Genomic DNA, 18,264 nt, shown 5'->3' with positions numbered 1-18,264 from the left:
TATAGATTTGTGCTGCTGGGTTGAAGATGTGTGTGAAGCATCCACGTTTCACCAAGAAATATACTAAACACCTTTTAAATTGCCTTTAAGTCTTCATTACATATATATAAGTCTGAACACACATGGATGTAAACTGCATCATGACTGGTTGGATATGGTGTACAACCACAAGGTGGCCGTTCTAGTTATCCTTTTGAAATAAAGGTTTGATTTTGTTAGGACAAGGAATTATAATAAGATTAAAATAAGTAGGTTGCTGTCACTGAGACTGTTGAAGAAGTAAGAAGTGTTTCCTCTGATGTCTTTTCAATTTATTTTTTAGTTTTAGTTTTTATTTTAGACTTGGCGATAGATTAGTTAAAATTTTCATGCTTTTATTGTACATTAGAACCCAGCATAAAAAATCTTAAGTCAGTAAGACACGTTTTGCATGTCTTTGACCTTTGGATTCAAAATTAAGAGAAGCAAAGGAAGTAATATCACAATCAGTAACCAACCCGCTGTAGTTGTAAAATATAATGCAGGAACAAAGAGTTTAGCATCATGTAATGTTTAATATCAACAGGTGTTGCAGATTTCCCCCTTCAATGTGCTGCAGCTCAGTTTCTCTCTTTTGGGTCAGTGAGCAGTCAGGCTCAGGTCGACACAGATGATGGAAACGCTAAGAAATTGAAAGAAATATTCATCAATAATTTGTAGTAAGTATGTAAAACAAGAGCTCAATCACATTGCTTTGAGGTGGTTGCATGTGTGTTACTTGCATTGTCTAATCACTAATTCTGCATGTTGGCAGTTAGAGTCTTTATTTTGGCACAAACTAAGGAGAATGTTGTTTGTACTCTGGAAATCAATATTATTCTTTGATTATTAAACCGAAACAGTTCACTCTTTTATAGACCCTTACTCCAACATCACAATAAAAATAATCATAATAATAATTGTAATAATACAACTAAAAACTACATCTCATCTTGTAGATGAAATATGAAACGTGACTTCTCTGTAGAATCTTTTCAGCATTTCATAGGAAGCTTGAGTCACAAAATCTGTGTGACTTTTTTAAAGATTATCATTGGGGCCTTTATTTTCACAGGACAGACAAAGACATGAAAGGGAAGGGAGAGGAGGAATGGCATGCAGCAAAGGTCCGCAGGTTGAACCTGTGGCCACTGTGTTGAGGAGTAACTTCTATATGTGCGCACTCTACCAGGTGAGCTACCTAAGCGCCCGCAGTTTTGCTTTTTGTTGGCACATAATCAATGCACTCATTATATAACATATACACCATGCCATTTCTTTAATTACTTATCACTATGAATTACACATTTTAGCCACCTGAGTGAGGTTCCCAGTCCCAGTTCCCAGTTTATACAGCGCCCATCCCGGCACTAGCAGAATAGAGGAGAGGGCCATGAGCCAGCCCAACACGTATGTCCAGGCTGGGTACACATACCAGCGGTTAAAGGTCAGAGGCTGGTACTCAACTAAAGAACATATAAAAGAGCCCTGAGAAAACATTAAAAGAGAGATTCAGTATTTGTCTGGACATTTCGGTAAAAAAATTCAGATGGTCAAAGGGACCAAAGCTGTGGGATTTTTCATTATAAAACATGGAAAGCAAACTCACCAGTGAGACCAATGGGGTAAGGTAAAGCCAGCAGATTTTAAAGAAAGGGTTGGGCTGCACACCTGTCATGTCCTTGATGATGCCAAACAACCTCCCTGCCCCTTTATAAGAGGTGAGGTTGTATGATTATTAGGCCTATATAATGACCAGATCAGACCTGATGTGTGTGAATGAAGATGCAATTTAAAGGGAAACTTCACTCATTTGTATACATCAAAGGTCAGTTTACTAGTAGTTAGGGACACTACTCAGCCCATGAAAACAGTTACAGTATCTCTTGTAGTTCTGGATAAGCTTTGACATGTCTAATTATGCCATCAGGTTTTTTAAGTGATATGGGGAAATGTACAAACCAGCACATTATGAACACAAGGTACTAAAGTCAAGATATCTCAGTATCTGCTGCACCGATTCTGATTTCTTTCTTTTTCTTTTCTTTTTCTTTTTTAACATGTCCTTTGTGAGTTCCCAAATATATTTACGTCCAATATTAAATTGTTGGAGTGACTATTTAAAAACGGCATACCTACCAAATACCCATCCCAGCGCCAGAGTTTCAAACACACAGAGAAAGAGGATGCAGGCTCCGTTACAGGCGTAGTAGTCAAACATCTGGAACACATACATTCCTCCCTGGTAACAACAGCAAAGACATTTTTAGACATGGGTTTATTTATTTTACTTCATATGTCAACCTAAGATGCATGGAAGCCTATTTCTGCCACTTTTTATCACATTATTACTCCATATCAACTTATACTGTATGTTGTAATAATTTAAATCTCTTAAGATAAAAGCATCTTGTTTTGATAAAACAAGGTCATGGCATAATGATTCAGCATGACGGGCCTTTGCCGGCATCTGCTGACAGAACGCTATACAGCAAGCGCTAAAATGCAAGTCACAGACACAGAACAACCACGGGGGTGCTTTGCGGGCCAAGGGATGGTGAGTGAACCCTTGGGTTCAGTTGTGTTTTTGAATGCGGATTTAGAACCCCCCTCTTGAAGGCAGGTTTCGACATCGCACATATGTTGATTTTGTTATATCCTATATACACTGCCAATATAGATTAGTAAAAAAGAATTGCAACAATGTAATTGACCCCAAAATACTGACCTCAGTGATCATGACCAGCTGAGAGAAAAAGCATATGAAGCAGAAGAGAAGGAGCAGGCCTTCCCGCCGGCCTGCCCTGCGCATAACTGTGGGAAACAAATCTATGATGGATGTCATCACCACCTCCATGGCAACAAACTGTACAGAGAAAAGACGAGACAGAATAAGTACATTTCCGTATGTGAAATTGTTCTTCCACAAAGAGTTTATCTTACTTGTGTGTCCAGACCCAAGAGAATGAGCATTACAAAGAAACAGATGGACCACAGTTGGGGAAGAGGCATCATGGCTACAGCCTGAGGGTATGCAATAAACGCCAAGCCTGGACCTGGAAAACACCAATGCTAGACTTGTCACCATCTAAAGCTTTGTAAATAGTAAATTTTTGGGTAGGGAAGAGAAGAGACAAGGCACGAGAATGAGCAACAGGAGTACAGTTAAGGCCTGACTATTTGGACATGGTTGAAAATGAATGTGTGTGTGCGCTATAGGTTTTTGTACAGTAAGAGTAAGCAGACACTAGCTTGGGGCTGAGTAGACCCTCCTCCTTTGGCACGCTTTAGAGGAGGTGGCAAAGCAAGACAAGTTATATAAATGTGCTTGTCGTGTCTATAGTTGTCCTCAAGATGGCAGCAAAGATTTTACCCATTGTGAACTAGTGGTGGAAGAAGAACTTGGCAGTCTGAAGAAGCATAAAGTAACAACAAATGGATATACTCAAGTAAAGTTCAACAAGTAGCATAACTGAGTTTTCAGTTACTTTCCACCATGGAAGTGGACTAGCCTTGTGTGTAGGAGGTGTGCATCTCATACTACTGTATAATAATAAAATGTGGTTACAAATTGTCAAATATTATTATCTGAGGCTAAGGGTATAAATTGATGTTTAAAAAAAAAAAAGAAACATCTGAGGCTGTAAAAAGGTGTCACTATGGTGTACAGGAAGACAAGGTTACACAGTTCTGAATATCTGTGGTGGCTTGCATTACCTGACTCTGCCACTTCTGCAATGGGGACACCTTGCTCATGAGCCATAAATCCCAGTACAGAGAACACTGCAAACCCAGCCACCACACTGGTACAACTGTTCAGCAAACACAGCCACAGACTGTCTCTGCAAAACACAAAAAACATTTGCATACTCTATGAATTCCTAGCAACATTGAACATTTTTTGATATGTTATTGTGTAGCTCTTGTCCATTGGCGCATCTGTTAGAAAAGTTGAGCATCAAGCTCAGTCACACATTAACAAATACTTACGTATAGCAGTTGTTGTTGTAGGTGTTATAGCTGCCTAGCACAGTTAAGGAGCCCACACCCACACTGTATGAGAAGAAGATCTGAGCCCCAGCCTCCATCCAAACCTGTTCCAACATAGCAACAGTTAGAAAATCTGTCCATCAACTCTCCACTGTTACAGTGTATCATGAAGCTCTTACCTGTGGGTCTGTGAGTCGTGAAAGTTCAGGCAGAAGATAATACAGTACTCCTTGTAGAGCCCCAGGGAGAGAGAGTCCACGGATCAAAAGAATTACCAACATCACATAGGGGAAGGTAGCAGTAAAGTACACCACCTTGGAAAAAAGTTGTTAAAAGCATATAGAAATATACTTTATACACTTTACCATAGTATTAGGGCTTACATAAATACCTTTCCTGTAGACCTGACCCCTTTCCAGATACAAAAGTAGCAGATGATCCACATTGCAATGAGACACAACAGAACCTCCCACCTGATGCTGCCTATTTCCTCAATCCCCCCTGAAATACCCAGCACTCGTCGTCTAGAAGGGAAAAAGATGAACACAAATGTTTTATTGAGACTCATTAGTACTCATATTGGCATATTTAAAAGAATCTTTGTTAGTTCATCCACATCGACATACTCCCAGAACTCTGTGGCAGCAGAGGTTGAGTTCGTCTGGTTTGTCCATTCAAAGGTTTTGTTTTGTGTTGAAAAGTCTATGCAGTCATCTGAAAGGATAGTGAGAAAAATTAAACTTAGAATCGCAAAACATGTAGGTCTTCTGTGGCTCTAAAGGGGCCACAGGACTGTGGAGAAACATCTGGCAATGCGAGACTAAGGGGTGGTTTCCAAAGTGAAAGAGAAAATGATTCTTGCTTTGGACTTGAGACTTCAAATGTTTCACAAAAAGCCTGCATTACAAGGTATTGGTGTGGAGTTTAAAATATGTGGGGATATACCAGGCAGGGAGGGTCTAATGAAAGTAGTAGTAGAAATGTAGGATCCAGTGTGCCTCAAAACTTGACCCATATTAGGGGGTAAAAGTCAGGACACCTCTGCCTATGTGGATTTCATTTTGACCATTGTTTTTTAAATATGTTATGGAATAGAAAACTAACATTTAATTGGCATAAAAGTCACTGCAAGTTGATACTTGACATTATAACATCACATGTATGCAGATGTTAGTATTTTGTTTGTCCACCTTATGACATGTGACAGTTTCCATTTTACCTGTGTTCCAGTAATTGTTGCAGCTGGCCCAGGGAAGCTGGGAGCTGAAGGAGAACACCAGATAGAGCAAAGCCCAGGCCAGAATAATGATGTAGGTCATACAGCTGTAGAGCAGGATCAGCTGCCCACCATAGCCAATACCTGCGGGGCCACATTTGTGTTATAGACAAACATTACAAAAACCTTATTCATTTATCCATTACCAAGGGTCAGGCTGACCAATTGAATGAAAGAAACTGCTTACTCACTCTGAAAGACTACTTTTCCCTCAACATAAATATAGGCCTACGTAAAAAAGTAAAAAGATATAATTAAAAAGCAACGTAAAAAAATAAAACACTTCACATTCATTAATTTTTAGTCAAATTACAACGGAAATGACAAAAAAAAGACAGGAGACAGTGTGACTTCTCTAGTATGAAATGTCATTTGAGTTAACATGCTACCTGCAGGTTTGTAGCTAATATTTTCATACACATTAACAATCCTTCGTAAACCTTTTTTCCGTTTTTCAAATATGCAGTCCTATAAACAGACTTTTAGTTTCACTTTAAAATAAACATACTGCAACATAACTGAAACATTTCAAGGGCGGTGTGCATGTTTTTAATATAATACATTACATTTATGTAATTTTTTATTTTTTTCCCCTTGGAATAAGGGTCACAGAGACCATGCATTTTTTAGCTTGTCAATGTTTGCCCTGTACTGATGTCCGTGACAGAGCTCGGATATGGAGGCCTTTGCTCATTTGCTCCATTCAGTTATGGAGTGGGTAATGTGTTACTGCCTCAATGAAACACTGAACTACCTTAACTGTAAAAAGAAACTTTCCCACAATGGTAAAGGAGCCAGTATTGAAGCTACTTGCTACACATAGTCATTCAATGTACAATAAAGTCCTAAACTGCGTACCTTCTGCCAGTGGGCATAGCTTCCTCCAGCAGGTGATGCCCCCCGCCTGGGTGTACTGGCCTATAGTCGTCTCCAGCAGGAACAGGGGTAACCCACATGTTACCACAAATATCAGATACGGCACCAGGAATGCACCTGTATTTTCAAAGTATACAACAATAAATACATGTACTACAGATTTTAGTTAACAAGTAAGGGACTTTGTATTTGCTTACCCCCTCCATTTTTGTAGCAGAGGTAGGGAAACCTCCACACGTTGCCCAGGCCAACAACATTTCCTGCCACAGCCAAGAGAAACTCCACCTTACTGCCCCAGTGTCCTCTCTCCTCCACCTTTGAAGCACCTTCTTTTGTAACATCTTTTTTATTCAACATTCCCAAAATCTTAGTCTCAGCCAAATTGTTGTCTGAACCAACTGTATGTCTAGGTCTTCTTTGCCTTTATATCCACTAGTCTACTGATTCTGTCTCATGTAATGAGCAACTGCCTGACCAGTTAATTAGTCCTCAATGGAAATGTGAATTATCTCCTAGACATGTAAACACCTTTGTAGAATGTTGTCAAGTCATTTTAAAGTGACTTGCAGTTTTTAGCTTTAAAGTGACTTTACAGAACTGGCAGAATTGACAAAGACTTGGGGTGACTAATATTTTATCTGACTTCAAATATGACCATCAGGAGTAACAAGTCTGTGAGCTCGGATAAGTTGTTCTTCTCACTGTGATGTTAAACCACTTTTTGCATTTCAAATAGTTTAATTATTCAGATTTTCATATCTTCATCATCGTTTATATTTATTGTGCTGTATCCGTTCACACTGCTGTATTTTATCTCACATCCAGTCTGATAAATTGACTGCAAGGGTAATTATATCCGCTGTATGATAAAGAAAAAAAGTATCTTTTTTTATTAAAGTTTGTATTTTCACTTTTTCTTGGTGACTAATATATGCTGTTGATGTGTGTAACACTGTAACAGTCACACTGTGCAAAATTATGCATGGTTGTTAATCTTGTTTTATGACAATTTCCAAAGTTTTTTTATTTTTTTATTTAAGCTTTACTTAACCAGGTTAGTCTCCTTGAGACCTGGCCAAGATAGTAGAAAAAATTAGTTACATTTAACAAAAATGTACATGTAACACTAGGCTTTATACTAAGTGTATTATTTCCTTACTGAACAAGTGTTCCATCTATAGCAGTAACATATTCTGTGGGACATCAGATGTTATAGGCCCCAGTAGTTGCATCTTCAAATAATTGAAGTTAGTGACAGTAATAATGCAAAAAAGAATCAATTCTTTATTCAGTGCATCATCTTTAAAAATCACAGTTGCTAACATAAAATCAGCATTAAAGAAAGATTTCCTTGGACAAGGAAAATATATTTGAAACTATATTTGTTTTTTCTGATTTATTTGTCTCTGTCATTCAAAAAGGAAAGAGTTTAGTATTTTTTTTTTTAATCTGGAATCCCGTGATCAACACGTAGATTAGTTTGCCCTGCAAAACATTTGTAATTACATCGACCTAAAGCAGAGAAGACCACAGCAGAACCAACAACAGGGAAAAAACGCTTCTGAGTGTAATCTGTCTAGCTCTGTTGGTTTCTAGCTGCCTCTGCTGGCCAGATGGTAGATGGCAGCGCTTCATGTTTCCAGCTGTGTCCCAAACCAGAAACTCAGCATAAGCAGAGCAGCAGCTGGACGTGTACTCCACCCACAGTGGCTGAGATGAGCTCAGTGACCATTCAGATACATCCAAAGGTGGGTCTCCTAATCTGGCTTTGTGGCGGTGGTGATGTTGATCTGGGTCGGGCTGGGCCTCTCCCAGGCTGTCTTCTGTGGGTGGGGGGCTGTGGAATAAAGTCAGAATGCCTTCACCCTTCTGTAACTGGAGGGCAGCGAGCCCAGAGCGCCCCCTGTCTGACACGACTAGCGATATGCTCCAGTTAGACTTGTTACAAATGGAAGGACAGGTAGACCGTACTCGCACTGGGGAGCAGGACGGTGGGGACGTGTCAGGATCCTACAAGAGAAAGAAGAAGTGATGTCAGTTGTACATAGAAAATTCAATGAAGATAGTTTAAGATGATTAAATGATCTGTACGTACAAAAACATCCAATTGGACTATATTGCTGCAATATCGTATCAGTTGTTTTAGTCAATGCTCACCGGAGGAACCACAGTCAAGTAGGCCACTGCGTAATTTGAGTCTGGAGAGTCAAGAGCATGCACCGTGAGTGTAAGCGTGACAGTGGCTCCTGACTGAGCTGTGGCAGGAGTGAGGAAGTCCACCTGACCGCGGAAAGACCCTTGTTTGGCAACGTGGAACCTGAGAGACAGACATTTTCCCTTAAGTCAAATTATATACTTCACTACAACAGTCCTCAAAAGGTACAAAATTGTATTTTCTTATATTAAATTAATACTTTAATATTTTAAATGTTTTGCTCTACCTATGAGGTCCTCTCTTATGAAGATATCCACAGTCATCATCGGCACGCAGACTCAAGACTCGGGCAGGGCCATGGTTCAGGATGTCAAAGTCCACCATTGTGCTGTGACCAGGGACCAGGTGAGGGGCCGACAACACCTGAAGAGATAGAGAGACACAAACTATGACATGTTGTCACAACAACAATTTGAGGTACATCAATGTAAATTTAGATACATCAGAAAAAGTTGTGTGGAAAGATGGTAAAGGAAAAGCCATATATTGACATCTTTGAAAGTTAAGTTATTTTAACTAAAGCTGAAAATGGAGCACAACCAGCAATTTGGCTTTTATAGTGCTATAATTGAGTTTTGTCCACTTAGCGGCAGCAGAGCAAGCTGTAAACATAACACCAGCATACAGTGTTATGGTAGCAGAAGTGCATACATGAATCTCCACTATCACCTGAGGAAATTATCTGGCTATTTAGCTTCAAACTGATCTTTGACTGTATCTTCATCTTTTAGTCGCTAACCTTTCTATCTTCTGTTTGCTGCTGTGCAGGGAGTGCTCGGTGGGTTTATAACAGCTTTTTTGTTAAAAACAGCTGCCTGTTGCATCTGGAAATGGCTAAACGGAAACAGTTGAGCTGTGGGCCATTAAGTCAAAACAATGAGCTAAAAGACGCAGCCCATGTCTTGTTCAGTATTACCTGTATCTGAACGTAAGTGGACTGAACCATCTCAGAGGAAACCCTCTCCATCTTGTTTCCTTGGCTGTCTTGGCCTGTTAGTCGAACACAAAAGGGGACTCTGGGAACAACCTCCACCCATCCAACCAGCTCTACTACAGAATAGGATGATGAAAAGGAGGACGAGTTCAGCGTAACTTGCTGGAGGCTCTCCCTATCAGCTCCCAGCAGTGTCACATGACTGAAAGATACCTCCTCATCTGGATCCAGGCCTGTCACAGCCAGCACCAGAAAGACAGGAACACCTGGGAAATCAAATAAGGAACAATGCAGTTTTGCTAAATGGCAGGCACATTCCTGGTTGTAAGACCTACAGTACTGTACGCGGTCACTGATATAATTATATCAGGAAAGAAATCACAATCTCTTACCTGCTACTGGACTACCCTCCACTCTGGCCAGACCTGGGTGTGTCTCATTTTTAACTGTTGCAAAGTAATATAGGAAATCTACACTGCTGTCACCTGGGGGTGCAGATCAAAAGACAAACAGTTGCCTCTTTTCTCAGTTTAAGTGTAGGTAAATAAGAACTAATGTGTATTACATATTCTTTTTCTTTTACCTATCACATTGAATGTGAGGTGTCCATCATTCTTGGCTTGGAGTTTCCACTGGCCTGGCTGTATAGGAGAGAGCAGGCTGACGCGGTACAGACCCTTAAAGCGCTCCAATTTTGCCAGAGAGCCCTCCTCGCTCAGCAGAGACTGGCTTTGTTCTAACAAGGAGAGGAAGATTAACACTTGGGATTATGTTTCTTTTATCAAGTGCAAAGAAGAATAATGGTACTGTAGTACTGTAAGAGCAAGTATTAATTGCAGTTAAAAAACAACAACTAATGCTTCAATATAGCTTCCGTCAATATGTTTGTCATACCTGATGGACTGGTAAGGATAAACTCTGTCAGGATGCCAGTGACATGCAGTGTGATGTTTTTTACTGAGCTGTCAACTCTGAAGAAATGGGAGGACATCAGCTCTTGGTCACTTTCCACATGGAGGAGGGTCACCTGGGGAGGAAGGAAGAAAGATTTGCTTGGTATAGTTAGTGCCTGTAATCAGTATTTCTATAATTAAAATGGTTCACAAAATGCAACTTGTAAAAAGGTTCTTTGGCAGAGGCAAACACAGATAATGAATGAATGCATTATAGAGCATTTTAGTGTTTTTCAGCTCAGTGTTTTGTTTCTTTTGTGTGCCAAAACAGGTGATGGTCAGCGGAGACAGAAGATTGTCCCAACAGGAGACGGTATGAACATATACTGTCAGTGATGGTCAGCACGGACAGCAGTGTGTCTTATCTTCACTCAATTTTCTGTGCGCGGAAATCTTGTTTCTGAACATAGCCCTACTGAGAAATACAGAGAGAGTTTTGTGGAGCTGAGTCTTAATTAGCTTTGAAGCAACTCATTTGGCAATGGCTTGAATGTAACAGGCATTCATTAATATAAAAAAGTTACGCACTAAAGCATTAACATCTTACTGACCAGCAATACAAAGGATCTTGCTGCTGTACCTTTTTAGCTGCTGTATTATCCTCCACTACCGTAGAGACCCCACGGATGTCAGAGTTGGTGGTGAATATTGTCATTCCTCCTGACAGGGAGGACAGGGAAGCGTAGAGAGAGAAACGATCAGGGGACAAAGGTTCACTCCTTCTCCTATTCCTCCTACTCCTCTTCTTCCTTTTGCTCTCTGATGTGTAGTTGGGGTCTTCAGTTAGGAGAAAAGTCACCTGTGGGAAAATCAGCCGATAACGTCACCAATGTTTGAGCTATACATATATAGGTTTCATTGCAGTTCTTTTGCTGTTGCAGTTTCAGTCCATAATAAAGGCACACTATGTAAGACAAAAGATGCGCTCATTAAGTCAAGTATGTAATTAGTATCTGCAAAATGTAGTTAACTTCTTCTTAATTAAGAAATAATTTGCACAATCATGAATTATTTCAATTGTCATTACAAGAAACATTTTGCGTATTTAAATGTAGGCTTTACAGCTGAAAATCAGAAAATGTCCCCATAAATTCCAACTGCATGTGTGACACACAGAAGATATTGTATCTTTAATTAGAGAGGGATTATCTAAAATAATCAAGCCTCACCTTGCTCTGTTTCTCAAGTGTAAGGGCCTTCACCACATCAAACAAATGGGCATCTTTAGGGGAGGCATCAGTGAATACAAAGATCTCTGAAAGGGGTGGACTGTGAGTGAGCGCCAGCTAAAAAACACAGATAGGAAATTAGCTGCCATGTGTGCTTGTAATTTTCTTATCGTACATGTGTTCACAAGAAGGAACATCTAAATGTACCTGAACAGCAGAGAGGCACATCTCTGGTTCATCTCCTCCTCCCAGCGCCATCAGGTTCTCCATGTGCTGCATAAACTGGTTTGGGTCATCGGTCTCGTACACTGGTCCTACCTCTGCAGAGTACAGAAAATTGAAATGATAGATAGCTCTTTAAGCAGAAATAACAGGAGATTTTATAAGAATCGTAACCATTACATTGAACTATTGAAGTGTAGAGTGAAGAGTTGATGCTTAATTTTATTGCTAAGACAAAATTGAGAGGGCCTTACACACTTTTTAAGGAAATAGTTCCATATTTTGATCCTTTTTGGGGCTTTTTTTAATTGATAGGACAGCAGTAGACAAAGTGGGAGAGCGAGGGTGACGATGGGCAAAGGGCCGCAGGTTTGAATTTGAACCCTGGCCACTGTGGTAAGGACTGAGGCTCGGTACATGGGGTGCAACAAAGTGAGCTACCAAGGCGCCCCGGAATAGTTCAACATTTTGGAAATACACTTATTTGGTAACATTTGCTGAAAGTTAGATGAGAAGTTTGTCTTGTCTTTTACGGCAGTGTTAGACCATCACCTGGGTCATGGAAGGGCACAAGTAGAAAGGTGCCAGGCTGCCCAGTGCTGCCGGCTCGGCTCTGGATGATGGAGTGGGCCCTGTAGCGAGCCGCAGTGATCTCCTCAAACATGCTGCCTGTAGTGTCCATGACAAACACCAATGCAGGGACCTGCTTCACACTGAAGAGCCTGTCAAAGGACATTTAGAAGGAGATAATTACATATTTCACACACTCAACAGCTGAAAATCGTAAAATAATATGTTATGTTGCTTAACTGAACCACTCCAGGGTTGAATACAACAAATTAAACAATTAAGGTGAGCTCATTTGGGGAAAAACGATTGCCTTTAAAACAGTTGTCAAAACCTACCTGAGAAAGGTTTTATGGCCCACAGTGTCTCTGAGGTCTCTCAGTACACTCAGAGTGGCTTCAGTCGCCAAATTAGCAGCTTCCACATGGAGATAATGGTGAGGGGAGAAGAGAGGTGAGGTGCTGTCCTTGTTGATGCCCCCTTTAGCCCCTTTATAGCGACTACTGTCCAAAATACCTCCATGACTACATTTGCCTGAAAAAGAAACAGTCAGTGTATTTTATTCTTTATAGAGTGAGTTTGAAAAGCATAAAAACATTAAAGCATTCAATGGAAAAACGGTTTAATTCATTCACTTATTCCGTTTTTGGCAGGGCTGGAACTGTTGGGGGCGGAATTCTTCTCGGACATACCTAGAGGTTTTGGAGGAGAAGTGCCGAAGTAGCCAGTAGTTAGCAACTGGGTGTCTTGCTGTCTGTTTGTCATTCTTGGCAGGAGGTTGTTTCGACAGGTGGCACTGAAGCACTCCATACAGGTAGGAGTGTCTGCTGTGGACAGAAAGGAAGAGGGGTGAGTCTAGTATTGTTTGTGAGGCCCAATAAAGCTCCAAATCCTTACTGCAGTGGAAACATAAATACTTTGCTGTTGTCTTTGTTTGGGTTTGGGGATTAAAGGCATTTTCTTACACATCAAGTTCACAATCTGGAACATTTTTAGCCTGAGAGGGACTGAAATAAAATGTGGTTAGAAAGGATTCATGAGATTGACTTCTAATCACTCTTCAGGTAATGGAAAGGAATGGAATGTGGAAATCAGTAGAGTCAATGGCGTAGGGTGTGCATGGGTTACAGTGAGTGTTTGTGATGATTTAAACATTTTAATCAGGACTTTCTCCTTTCTGCTGCACCTTGACTCAAATTCCTCAATAATGAAAGTTTTGAAATCATCACACACATGTTTTCCTTACACAGATGACATCTTTTAAAGAATTTAGAAAGATTATCTGGGCAAAAAAAAAAATCCCACCTGTTCTTAAGTAGTAAGCACCGGAGAGGAAAACAGTTTGGAACCGACTCAGAAAATTGATCACCAGAATTCTTTTCTCTCACTTGCCTCTAGGGAACTGCTAGAATTGGGCTGCATCTAACAATTATTTTAATTTTCATTATCAATGATTCTGCTGATTTTTTGTCTTGATTAATCAATTAATTGTTTAGTACAGTATATTGTCACAATTCAATAGCTGGATGTGTGCACTTTTGGTTAAAAACGGCTGAGACAATTGAATGATTATGAAAATTGTTAATGATTCATTTTCTGTAGTGACTACTACCTAAGCAAATACTGTAACTCTAGCAGCTCTAACTCTTTTATTTTGAGCTGTTGTGCAAAAGGATTTGAGTCATAAACTTTTGAAGCATATTGCTTATCTAAGGATATACTGTATAGCCACATTACAGATTAGGCTACAAGTGTTTTTCCACTAGTTGCTTTCAGTGTTCTCCACCCTCTATAAGCCACCTGCTTGCATACCTGTTTTCACCGGTCATTTACACCCACTGTATTTATATAGTCATAGTTTCCATTGATTAGAAGCCAGAATATCTACATTGTTAAAGTTGTGGTTGTAGAACCAGTGAGATTGCTGCCTGTTCTGCCCTTCCACTGACCTCTAATCTTATAAGCTTGACGTCAGCCTGCCTCGCCTGTGTAAAAAATGTAGGACAAAGCCATTGCTCTAATTAATAACAAGCATCCAGAGGCACAACAAACCAAAGATGAGGCCATCATCTGTGTTGATGTTGATAATCATGATATACTGCAACAGATTCAAATGCCTGGCTTACACCACAGTAAAAAGTCAAGAAGCATATAATAGAAAGAAAACTGTACGAGAACATATGACTCCAAATGTGGTACTGTTGGGGAAAAGCTCCTCTGCTCCCTTTATGGAACAGTTTGTCTGAGGACAATTCACCTCTACAACAATATTAATAACAGTACACAAGCAGATATGCAATCACATGAAACGTGTAGAAACCCTTAGTCACTTATGTTGCCAAGATATCCTAAATAATACCATCATAATATTCTCCTAAATGGTCAATAACCCATGATACTGAATCCTCTACTACAGTCCCCTATAATCTGCTGATTTCTTTTCTTGATTAATCAATTAATTGTTTAGTAATAATGACCATGGCATTCAGATATTGTCACATTTCAGAAGCTGGAGAATGTGTCTGCTTTTGCTTAAAAAATGGCTGAGATAATTTTATGATTATGAAAATTGGCAATGATTCATTTTCTGTAGTGACTACTACCTAAGCAAATACTGTAATTCTAGCAGCTCTAACTCTTTTATTTTGAGTTGTTGTGCAAAAGGATTTGAGTCATAAACTTTTGAAGCTTATTGCTTATTTAAGGATAAACTGTATAGCCACATCACAGATTAGGCTACAAGAGTTTTTCCACTAGTTGCTTTCAGTGTTCTCCACCCTCTATAAGCCACCTGCTTGCATACCTGTTTTCACCGGTCATTTACACCCACTGTATTTATATAGTCATTGTTTCCATTGATTAGAAGCCAGAATATCTACATTGTTAAAGTTGTGGTTGTAGAACCAGTGAGATTGCTGCCTGTTCTGCCCTTCCACTGACCTCTAATCTTATTAGCTTGACGTCAGCCTGCCTCGCTTGTGTAAAAAATGTAGGACAAAGCCATTGCTCTAATTAATAACAAGCATCCAGAGGCACAACAAACCACAGATGAGGCCATCATCTGTGTTAATGTTGATAATCATAATATACTGCAACAGATACAAATGCCTGGCTTGCACCACAGTAAAAAGTCAAGAAGCATAATAGAAAGAAAACTGCACAAAAGCACATGACTCCAAATGTGGTACTGTTGGTGAAAAGCTCCTCTGCTCCCTTTATGGAACAGTTTGTCTGAGGACAAATCACCTCTACAACAATATTAATAAAAGTACACAAGCAGATATGCAATCACATGAAACGTGTAGAAACCCTTCGTAACTTATGTTCTAATAGATATCCTAAATAATACCATCATAATATTCTCCTAAATGGTCATTAACCCATGATACTGAATCCTCTCCTGAAGCCCTGGGATCCCTTTTTTAATGTGATGAAACTTTTTAATATGCTAGTGTAATCGCAGAAGAATTGATGAATTACCTTCAGCAACAGGGATGGCAGGCTCCTCTGGGTGCAGCAGGTGGAGGTAAATGAAGCGCTGGCCCATCTCAACCCAGTTGCTGTGGCTATAGAAGTCCTGGCATAACAGACATTTGAAAGACAAAGCATTACATTTTTGCCAGCACACACTGATTGAATTTTCATTGCAACATCTCAGCCATTGCAACATAAATTACATACAAATTATTATCCATACAAACGTGAATGAGAAAAGCCACATTTTCAAAATCCTCACTCGTGTTTTTGATCCTGTCGCACTTATCTTTAACAATATTTTGTCAAGAAAAGTGTTAACATTTCAAAACATACAGTGTAAACATCGTAAGCTGCATGTTACAAACTGTTTTCCTTCTGCATTTAAAACCACTTCGGTTATATGTGTGTTTATGATTGCGTTAAAACAATTGTTCTTAAATTGTAAAACAGTATAATTAAGAAGTAAATGCAGCCTTTATAACCATGGCCAATAAAAAAAATATGGTGGGCTAAAAGTGTTCTGACGTGTGACACAGTTTTAAGATGGCTCCTTTTAAATGCTTCCTAATTTGAGCATCAGAGTTGACATCACACGTGGTGTCCCTTGAGGTTGGTTTATTGCCAATAATTAGCCTTTGTGGTCCCACAAAAGGCCAACAACTAGAAGCATGGTATAAACTTCCATGTATGAACTTCCTTAACAGTGCTGCTGTTTACCTGCAGGGAGTGAAATAGCTGGCCCAAGCTGTGACGAGCACTTTGGTACTCTTTGGCCCGTACTGAGAGCAGAGTCTGAGTCCAGAGCTGCCGTAACATCCCCATGGCGCTGTCCACATGATCTGAATCAAAGTGGTACACTGGGTTGGACCTGGTGGAGCTCAGGAAGTCCATAGCCGCATTGGACTTCACCACCTCTCCCACAGCTCTCCAGAAGCCACGGCCCAGTTTGGTCTGGGAGGAATACACACTGATTTGTATCAACATTCAAATGAGATGTAATGCTCAGCTATCACAATGTAAGACGAACACTGACGGACAGCAAGTGTGACTTTTTTTTAAACAGTTTGGGTTTTAATACAATACAGCTCTAATGAACCCCTTTGTGTAATAGTAAAAGTAAAAGTAGGTGTATTATACTGAATGTAAAGAGAATATCCTGACATCAGCTCACCTGTTCCTCTGCATGGTTTCCCCAGTGTTTCTTGGTGCCCCTCAGAGTCTCCAGTGTGACATTGACAATAGCCCGCTCTGTGATGTACTGGTGTGTGTGTGAGCCCCAGGACAGCGTTAACACTCGAGACCAAAAGTTGGGGAGGAAGCCCATGCAGGGTAAAGCCAGGAAGAGAAGGTAAGCGAGAAAAACCCAGTGCATTTGCTTTCCACTCACTTCCCAAATTCTTCCTCTGCCTGGTGTTGTCATGTCTCAGAGATGGAGTGAGAAGGTAATATCCTACAAGCACAAAAATAAAATCTGTGTGCTGCAATACAAAATACACGGTTGTATCCAATTTGATTGAATTCAATAAAAATGGCCATTAACATGTGCAAACTTTTACATTTGAATGAAATGGCTAAGATTTGGTGAATTATTGATTATTGAAATCTTTTAGATCGTTACAAAATACTGTGTTTTATTATGGTGACAAACAATTGCCATGTTCACATACAGAGAGCGTACTAATTTAGAGTTGAGTCACTGGAAATCTGAAAAATGTAAATTGAACATTGATTCTATTTCAGTATCCACCAACTCCTCACTCCATAGCTTCAGATGCTTCATTATATTCATCAGCTATCTTTGTCTGTTGCCCGTTTCTACCAGTGCTGAGCAGTCACCTTATCCCAGCCCCTTTTTTGTTATTGCTGAACGGTTAAAGTGAAACAGAAACCATGAAGTTGTGGACTGAAAAACCAAAACAATGAGCAAAAATATGCTAAAATGCTCGGTAGAGCTGATGGGATCCTGCAAGGTTAGATGATATTAACCTATGGTTACATCATTACAAGCACCATCTGTCATATTACACATAGTCAATTATGTAACATTACATTACACTACACTTAGCTGGGGCTTTTATCCAAAGCCACTTCCAAAAAGTGCATTCAGCCATCATGAAGGTAACTATGAACAGCAAGAATTACATACAAGAAGTACTTCAAATAAGCCAAACTACAAAGTACCAGTGCAGCATGTAAGTGCGAGTTATTTTAATCCATTGTTTGTATAAAAAACATTGGTAAATGCAGCTTCAATTGTTATGATTTTCCATTTTTAGATTTTATTTTATCTTATTTGATGCTATATTTGTTTTTCAAGCTGTAATTGTTGCACAACACAAGACATGTTGGAAATGTGGTTATCTCAAACATGAAAACACATGCAGCTGAACTGAGCAATCGTTACCAAATGAGTTCTTAAATAAGGAGCCATGCAGAAAGTATTTTATGAATGCTAAATGGATGGATCCATTCATGGATCCAGTTACTATTGTTCAGTGATGTTTTGTTTAAATTTGATCAGTTGGCGTTTGTGCTGGTCATCCATGTGTCTTTTTCTGTCATTTTCT

General features: G+C 39.7%; 2 protein-coding genes across 2 annotated transcripts in view; both read right to left on the bottom strand.

Moving 5' to 3' along the window:
• Positions 1 to 411: 411 nt before the first annotated feature.
• Positions 412 to 6,542, bottom strand: LOC116687106 (sodium- and chloride-dependent GABA transporter 2). The gene is made up of 14 exons (XM_032512218.1): positions 6,358 to 6,542; positions 6,143 to 6,277; positions 5,228 to 5,368; positions 4,635 to 4,722; positions 4,400 to 4,532; positions 4,188 to 4,322; positions 4,009 to 4,112; positions 3,736 to 3,860; positions 2,962 to 3,074; positions 2,747 to 2,884; positions 2,158 to 2,260; positions 1,628 to 1,728; positions 1,336 to 1,506; positions 412 to 661 (listed from the first exon to the last, which is right to left on the bottom strand). The coding sequence occupies exons 1-14, from the start codon at positions 6,515 to 6,517 to the stop codon at positions 542 to 544; spliced, it is 1,767 nt and encodes a 588-aa protein (XP_032368109.1). The 5' UTR covers positions 6,518 to 6,542; the 3' UTR covers positions 412 to 541.
• A 903-nt stretch (positions 6,543 to 7,445) lies between these two features.
• The window catches only part of vwa7 (von Willebrand factor A domain containing 7), an 11,816-nt gene continuing 997 nt past the window's right edge, over positions 7,446 to 18,264 (bottom strand). The window contains exons 2-17 of the mRNA XM_032512217.1: positions 16,869 to 17,147; positions 16,415 to 16,648; positions 15,701 to 15,797; positions 12,913 to 13,047; positions 12,559 to 12,754; positions 12,206 to 12,375; positions 11,639 to 11,751; positions 11,432 to 11,548; positions 10,843 to 11,061; positions 10,204 to 10,336; positions 9,893 to 10,045; positions 9,702 to 9,794; positions 9,292 to 9,575; positions 8,602 to 8,738; positions 8,318 to 8,477; positions 7,446 to 8,170 (exon numbers count right to left, since the gene is read on the bottom strand). Of these exons, the coding sequence (XP_032368108.1) occupies positions 7,673 to 8,170; positions 8,318 to 8,477; positions 8,602 to 8,738; positions 9,292 to 9,575; positions 9,702 to 9,794; positions 9,893 to 10,045; positions 10,204 to 10,336; positions 10,843 to 11,061; positions 11,432 to 11,548; positions 11,639 to 11,751; positions 12,206 to 12,375; positions 12,559 to 12,754; positions 12,913 to 13,047; positions 15,701 to 15,797; positions 16,415 to 16,648; positions 16,869 to 17,117 (2,988 nt within the window). The 5' untranslated portion in view covers positions 17,118 to 17,147 and the 3' untranslated portion in view covers positions 7,446 to 7,672. The remainder of the gene's footprint in view (positions 8,171 to 8,317; positions 8,478 to 8,601; positions 8,739 to 9,291; positions 9,576 to 9,701; positions 9,795 to 9,892; positions 10,046 to 10,203; positions 10,337 to 10,842; positions 11,062 to 11,431; positions 11,549 to 11,638; positions 11,752 to 12,205; positions 12,376 to 12,558; positions 12,755 to 12,912; positions 13,048 to 15,700; positions 15,798 to 16,414; positions 16,649 to 16,868; positions 17,148 to 18,264) is intronic.

The sequence above is a fragment of the Etheostoma spectabile genome, chromosome 3 (assembly GCF_008692095.1).
Source record: "Etheostoma spectabile isolate EspeVRDwgs_2016 chromosome 3, UIUC_Espe_1.0, whole genome shotgun sequence".
NCBI classification, from domain to species: domain Eukaryota; kingdom Metazoa; phylum Chordata; class Actinopteri; order Perciformes; family Percidae; genus Etheostoma; species Etheostoma spectabile.
The sequence above is the reverse complement of the archived record's forward strand: the minus strand, read 5'-3'. Positions and strand labels throughout refer to the sequence as shown.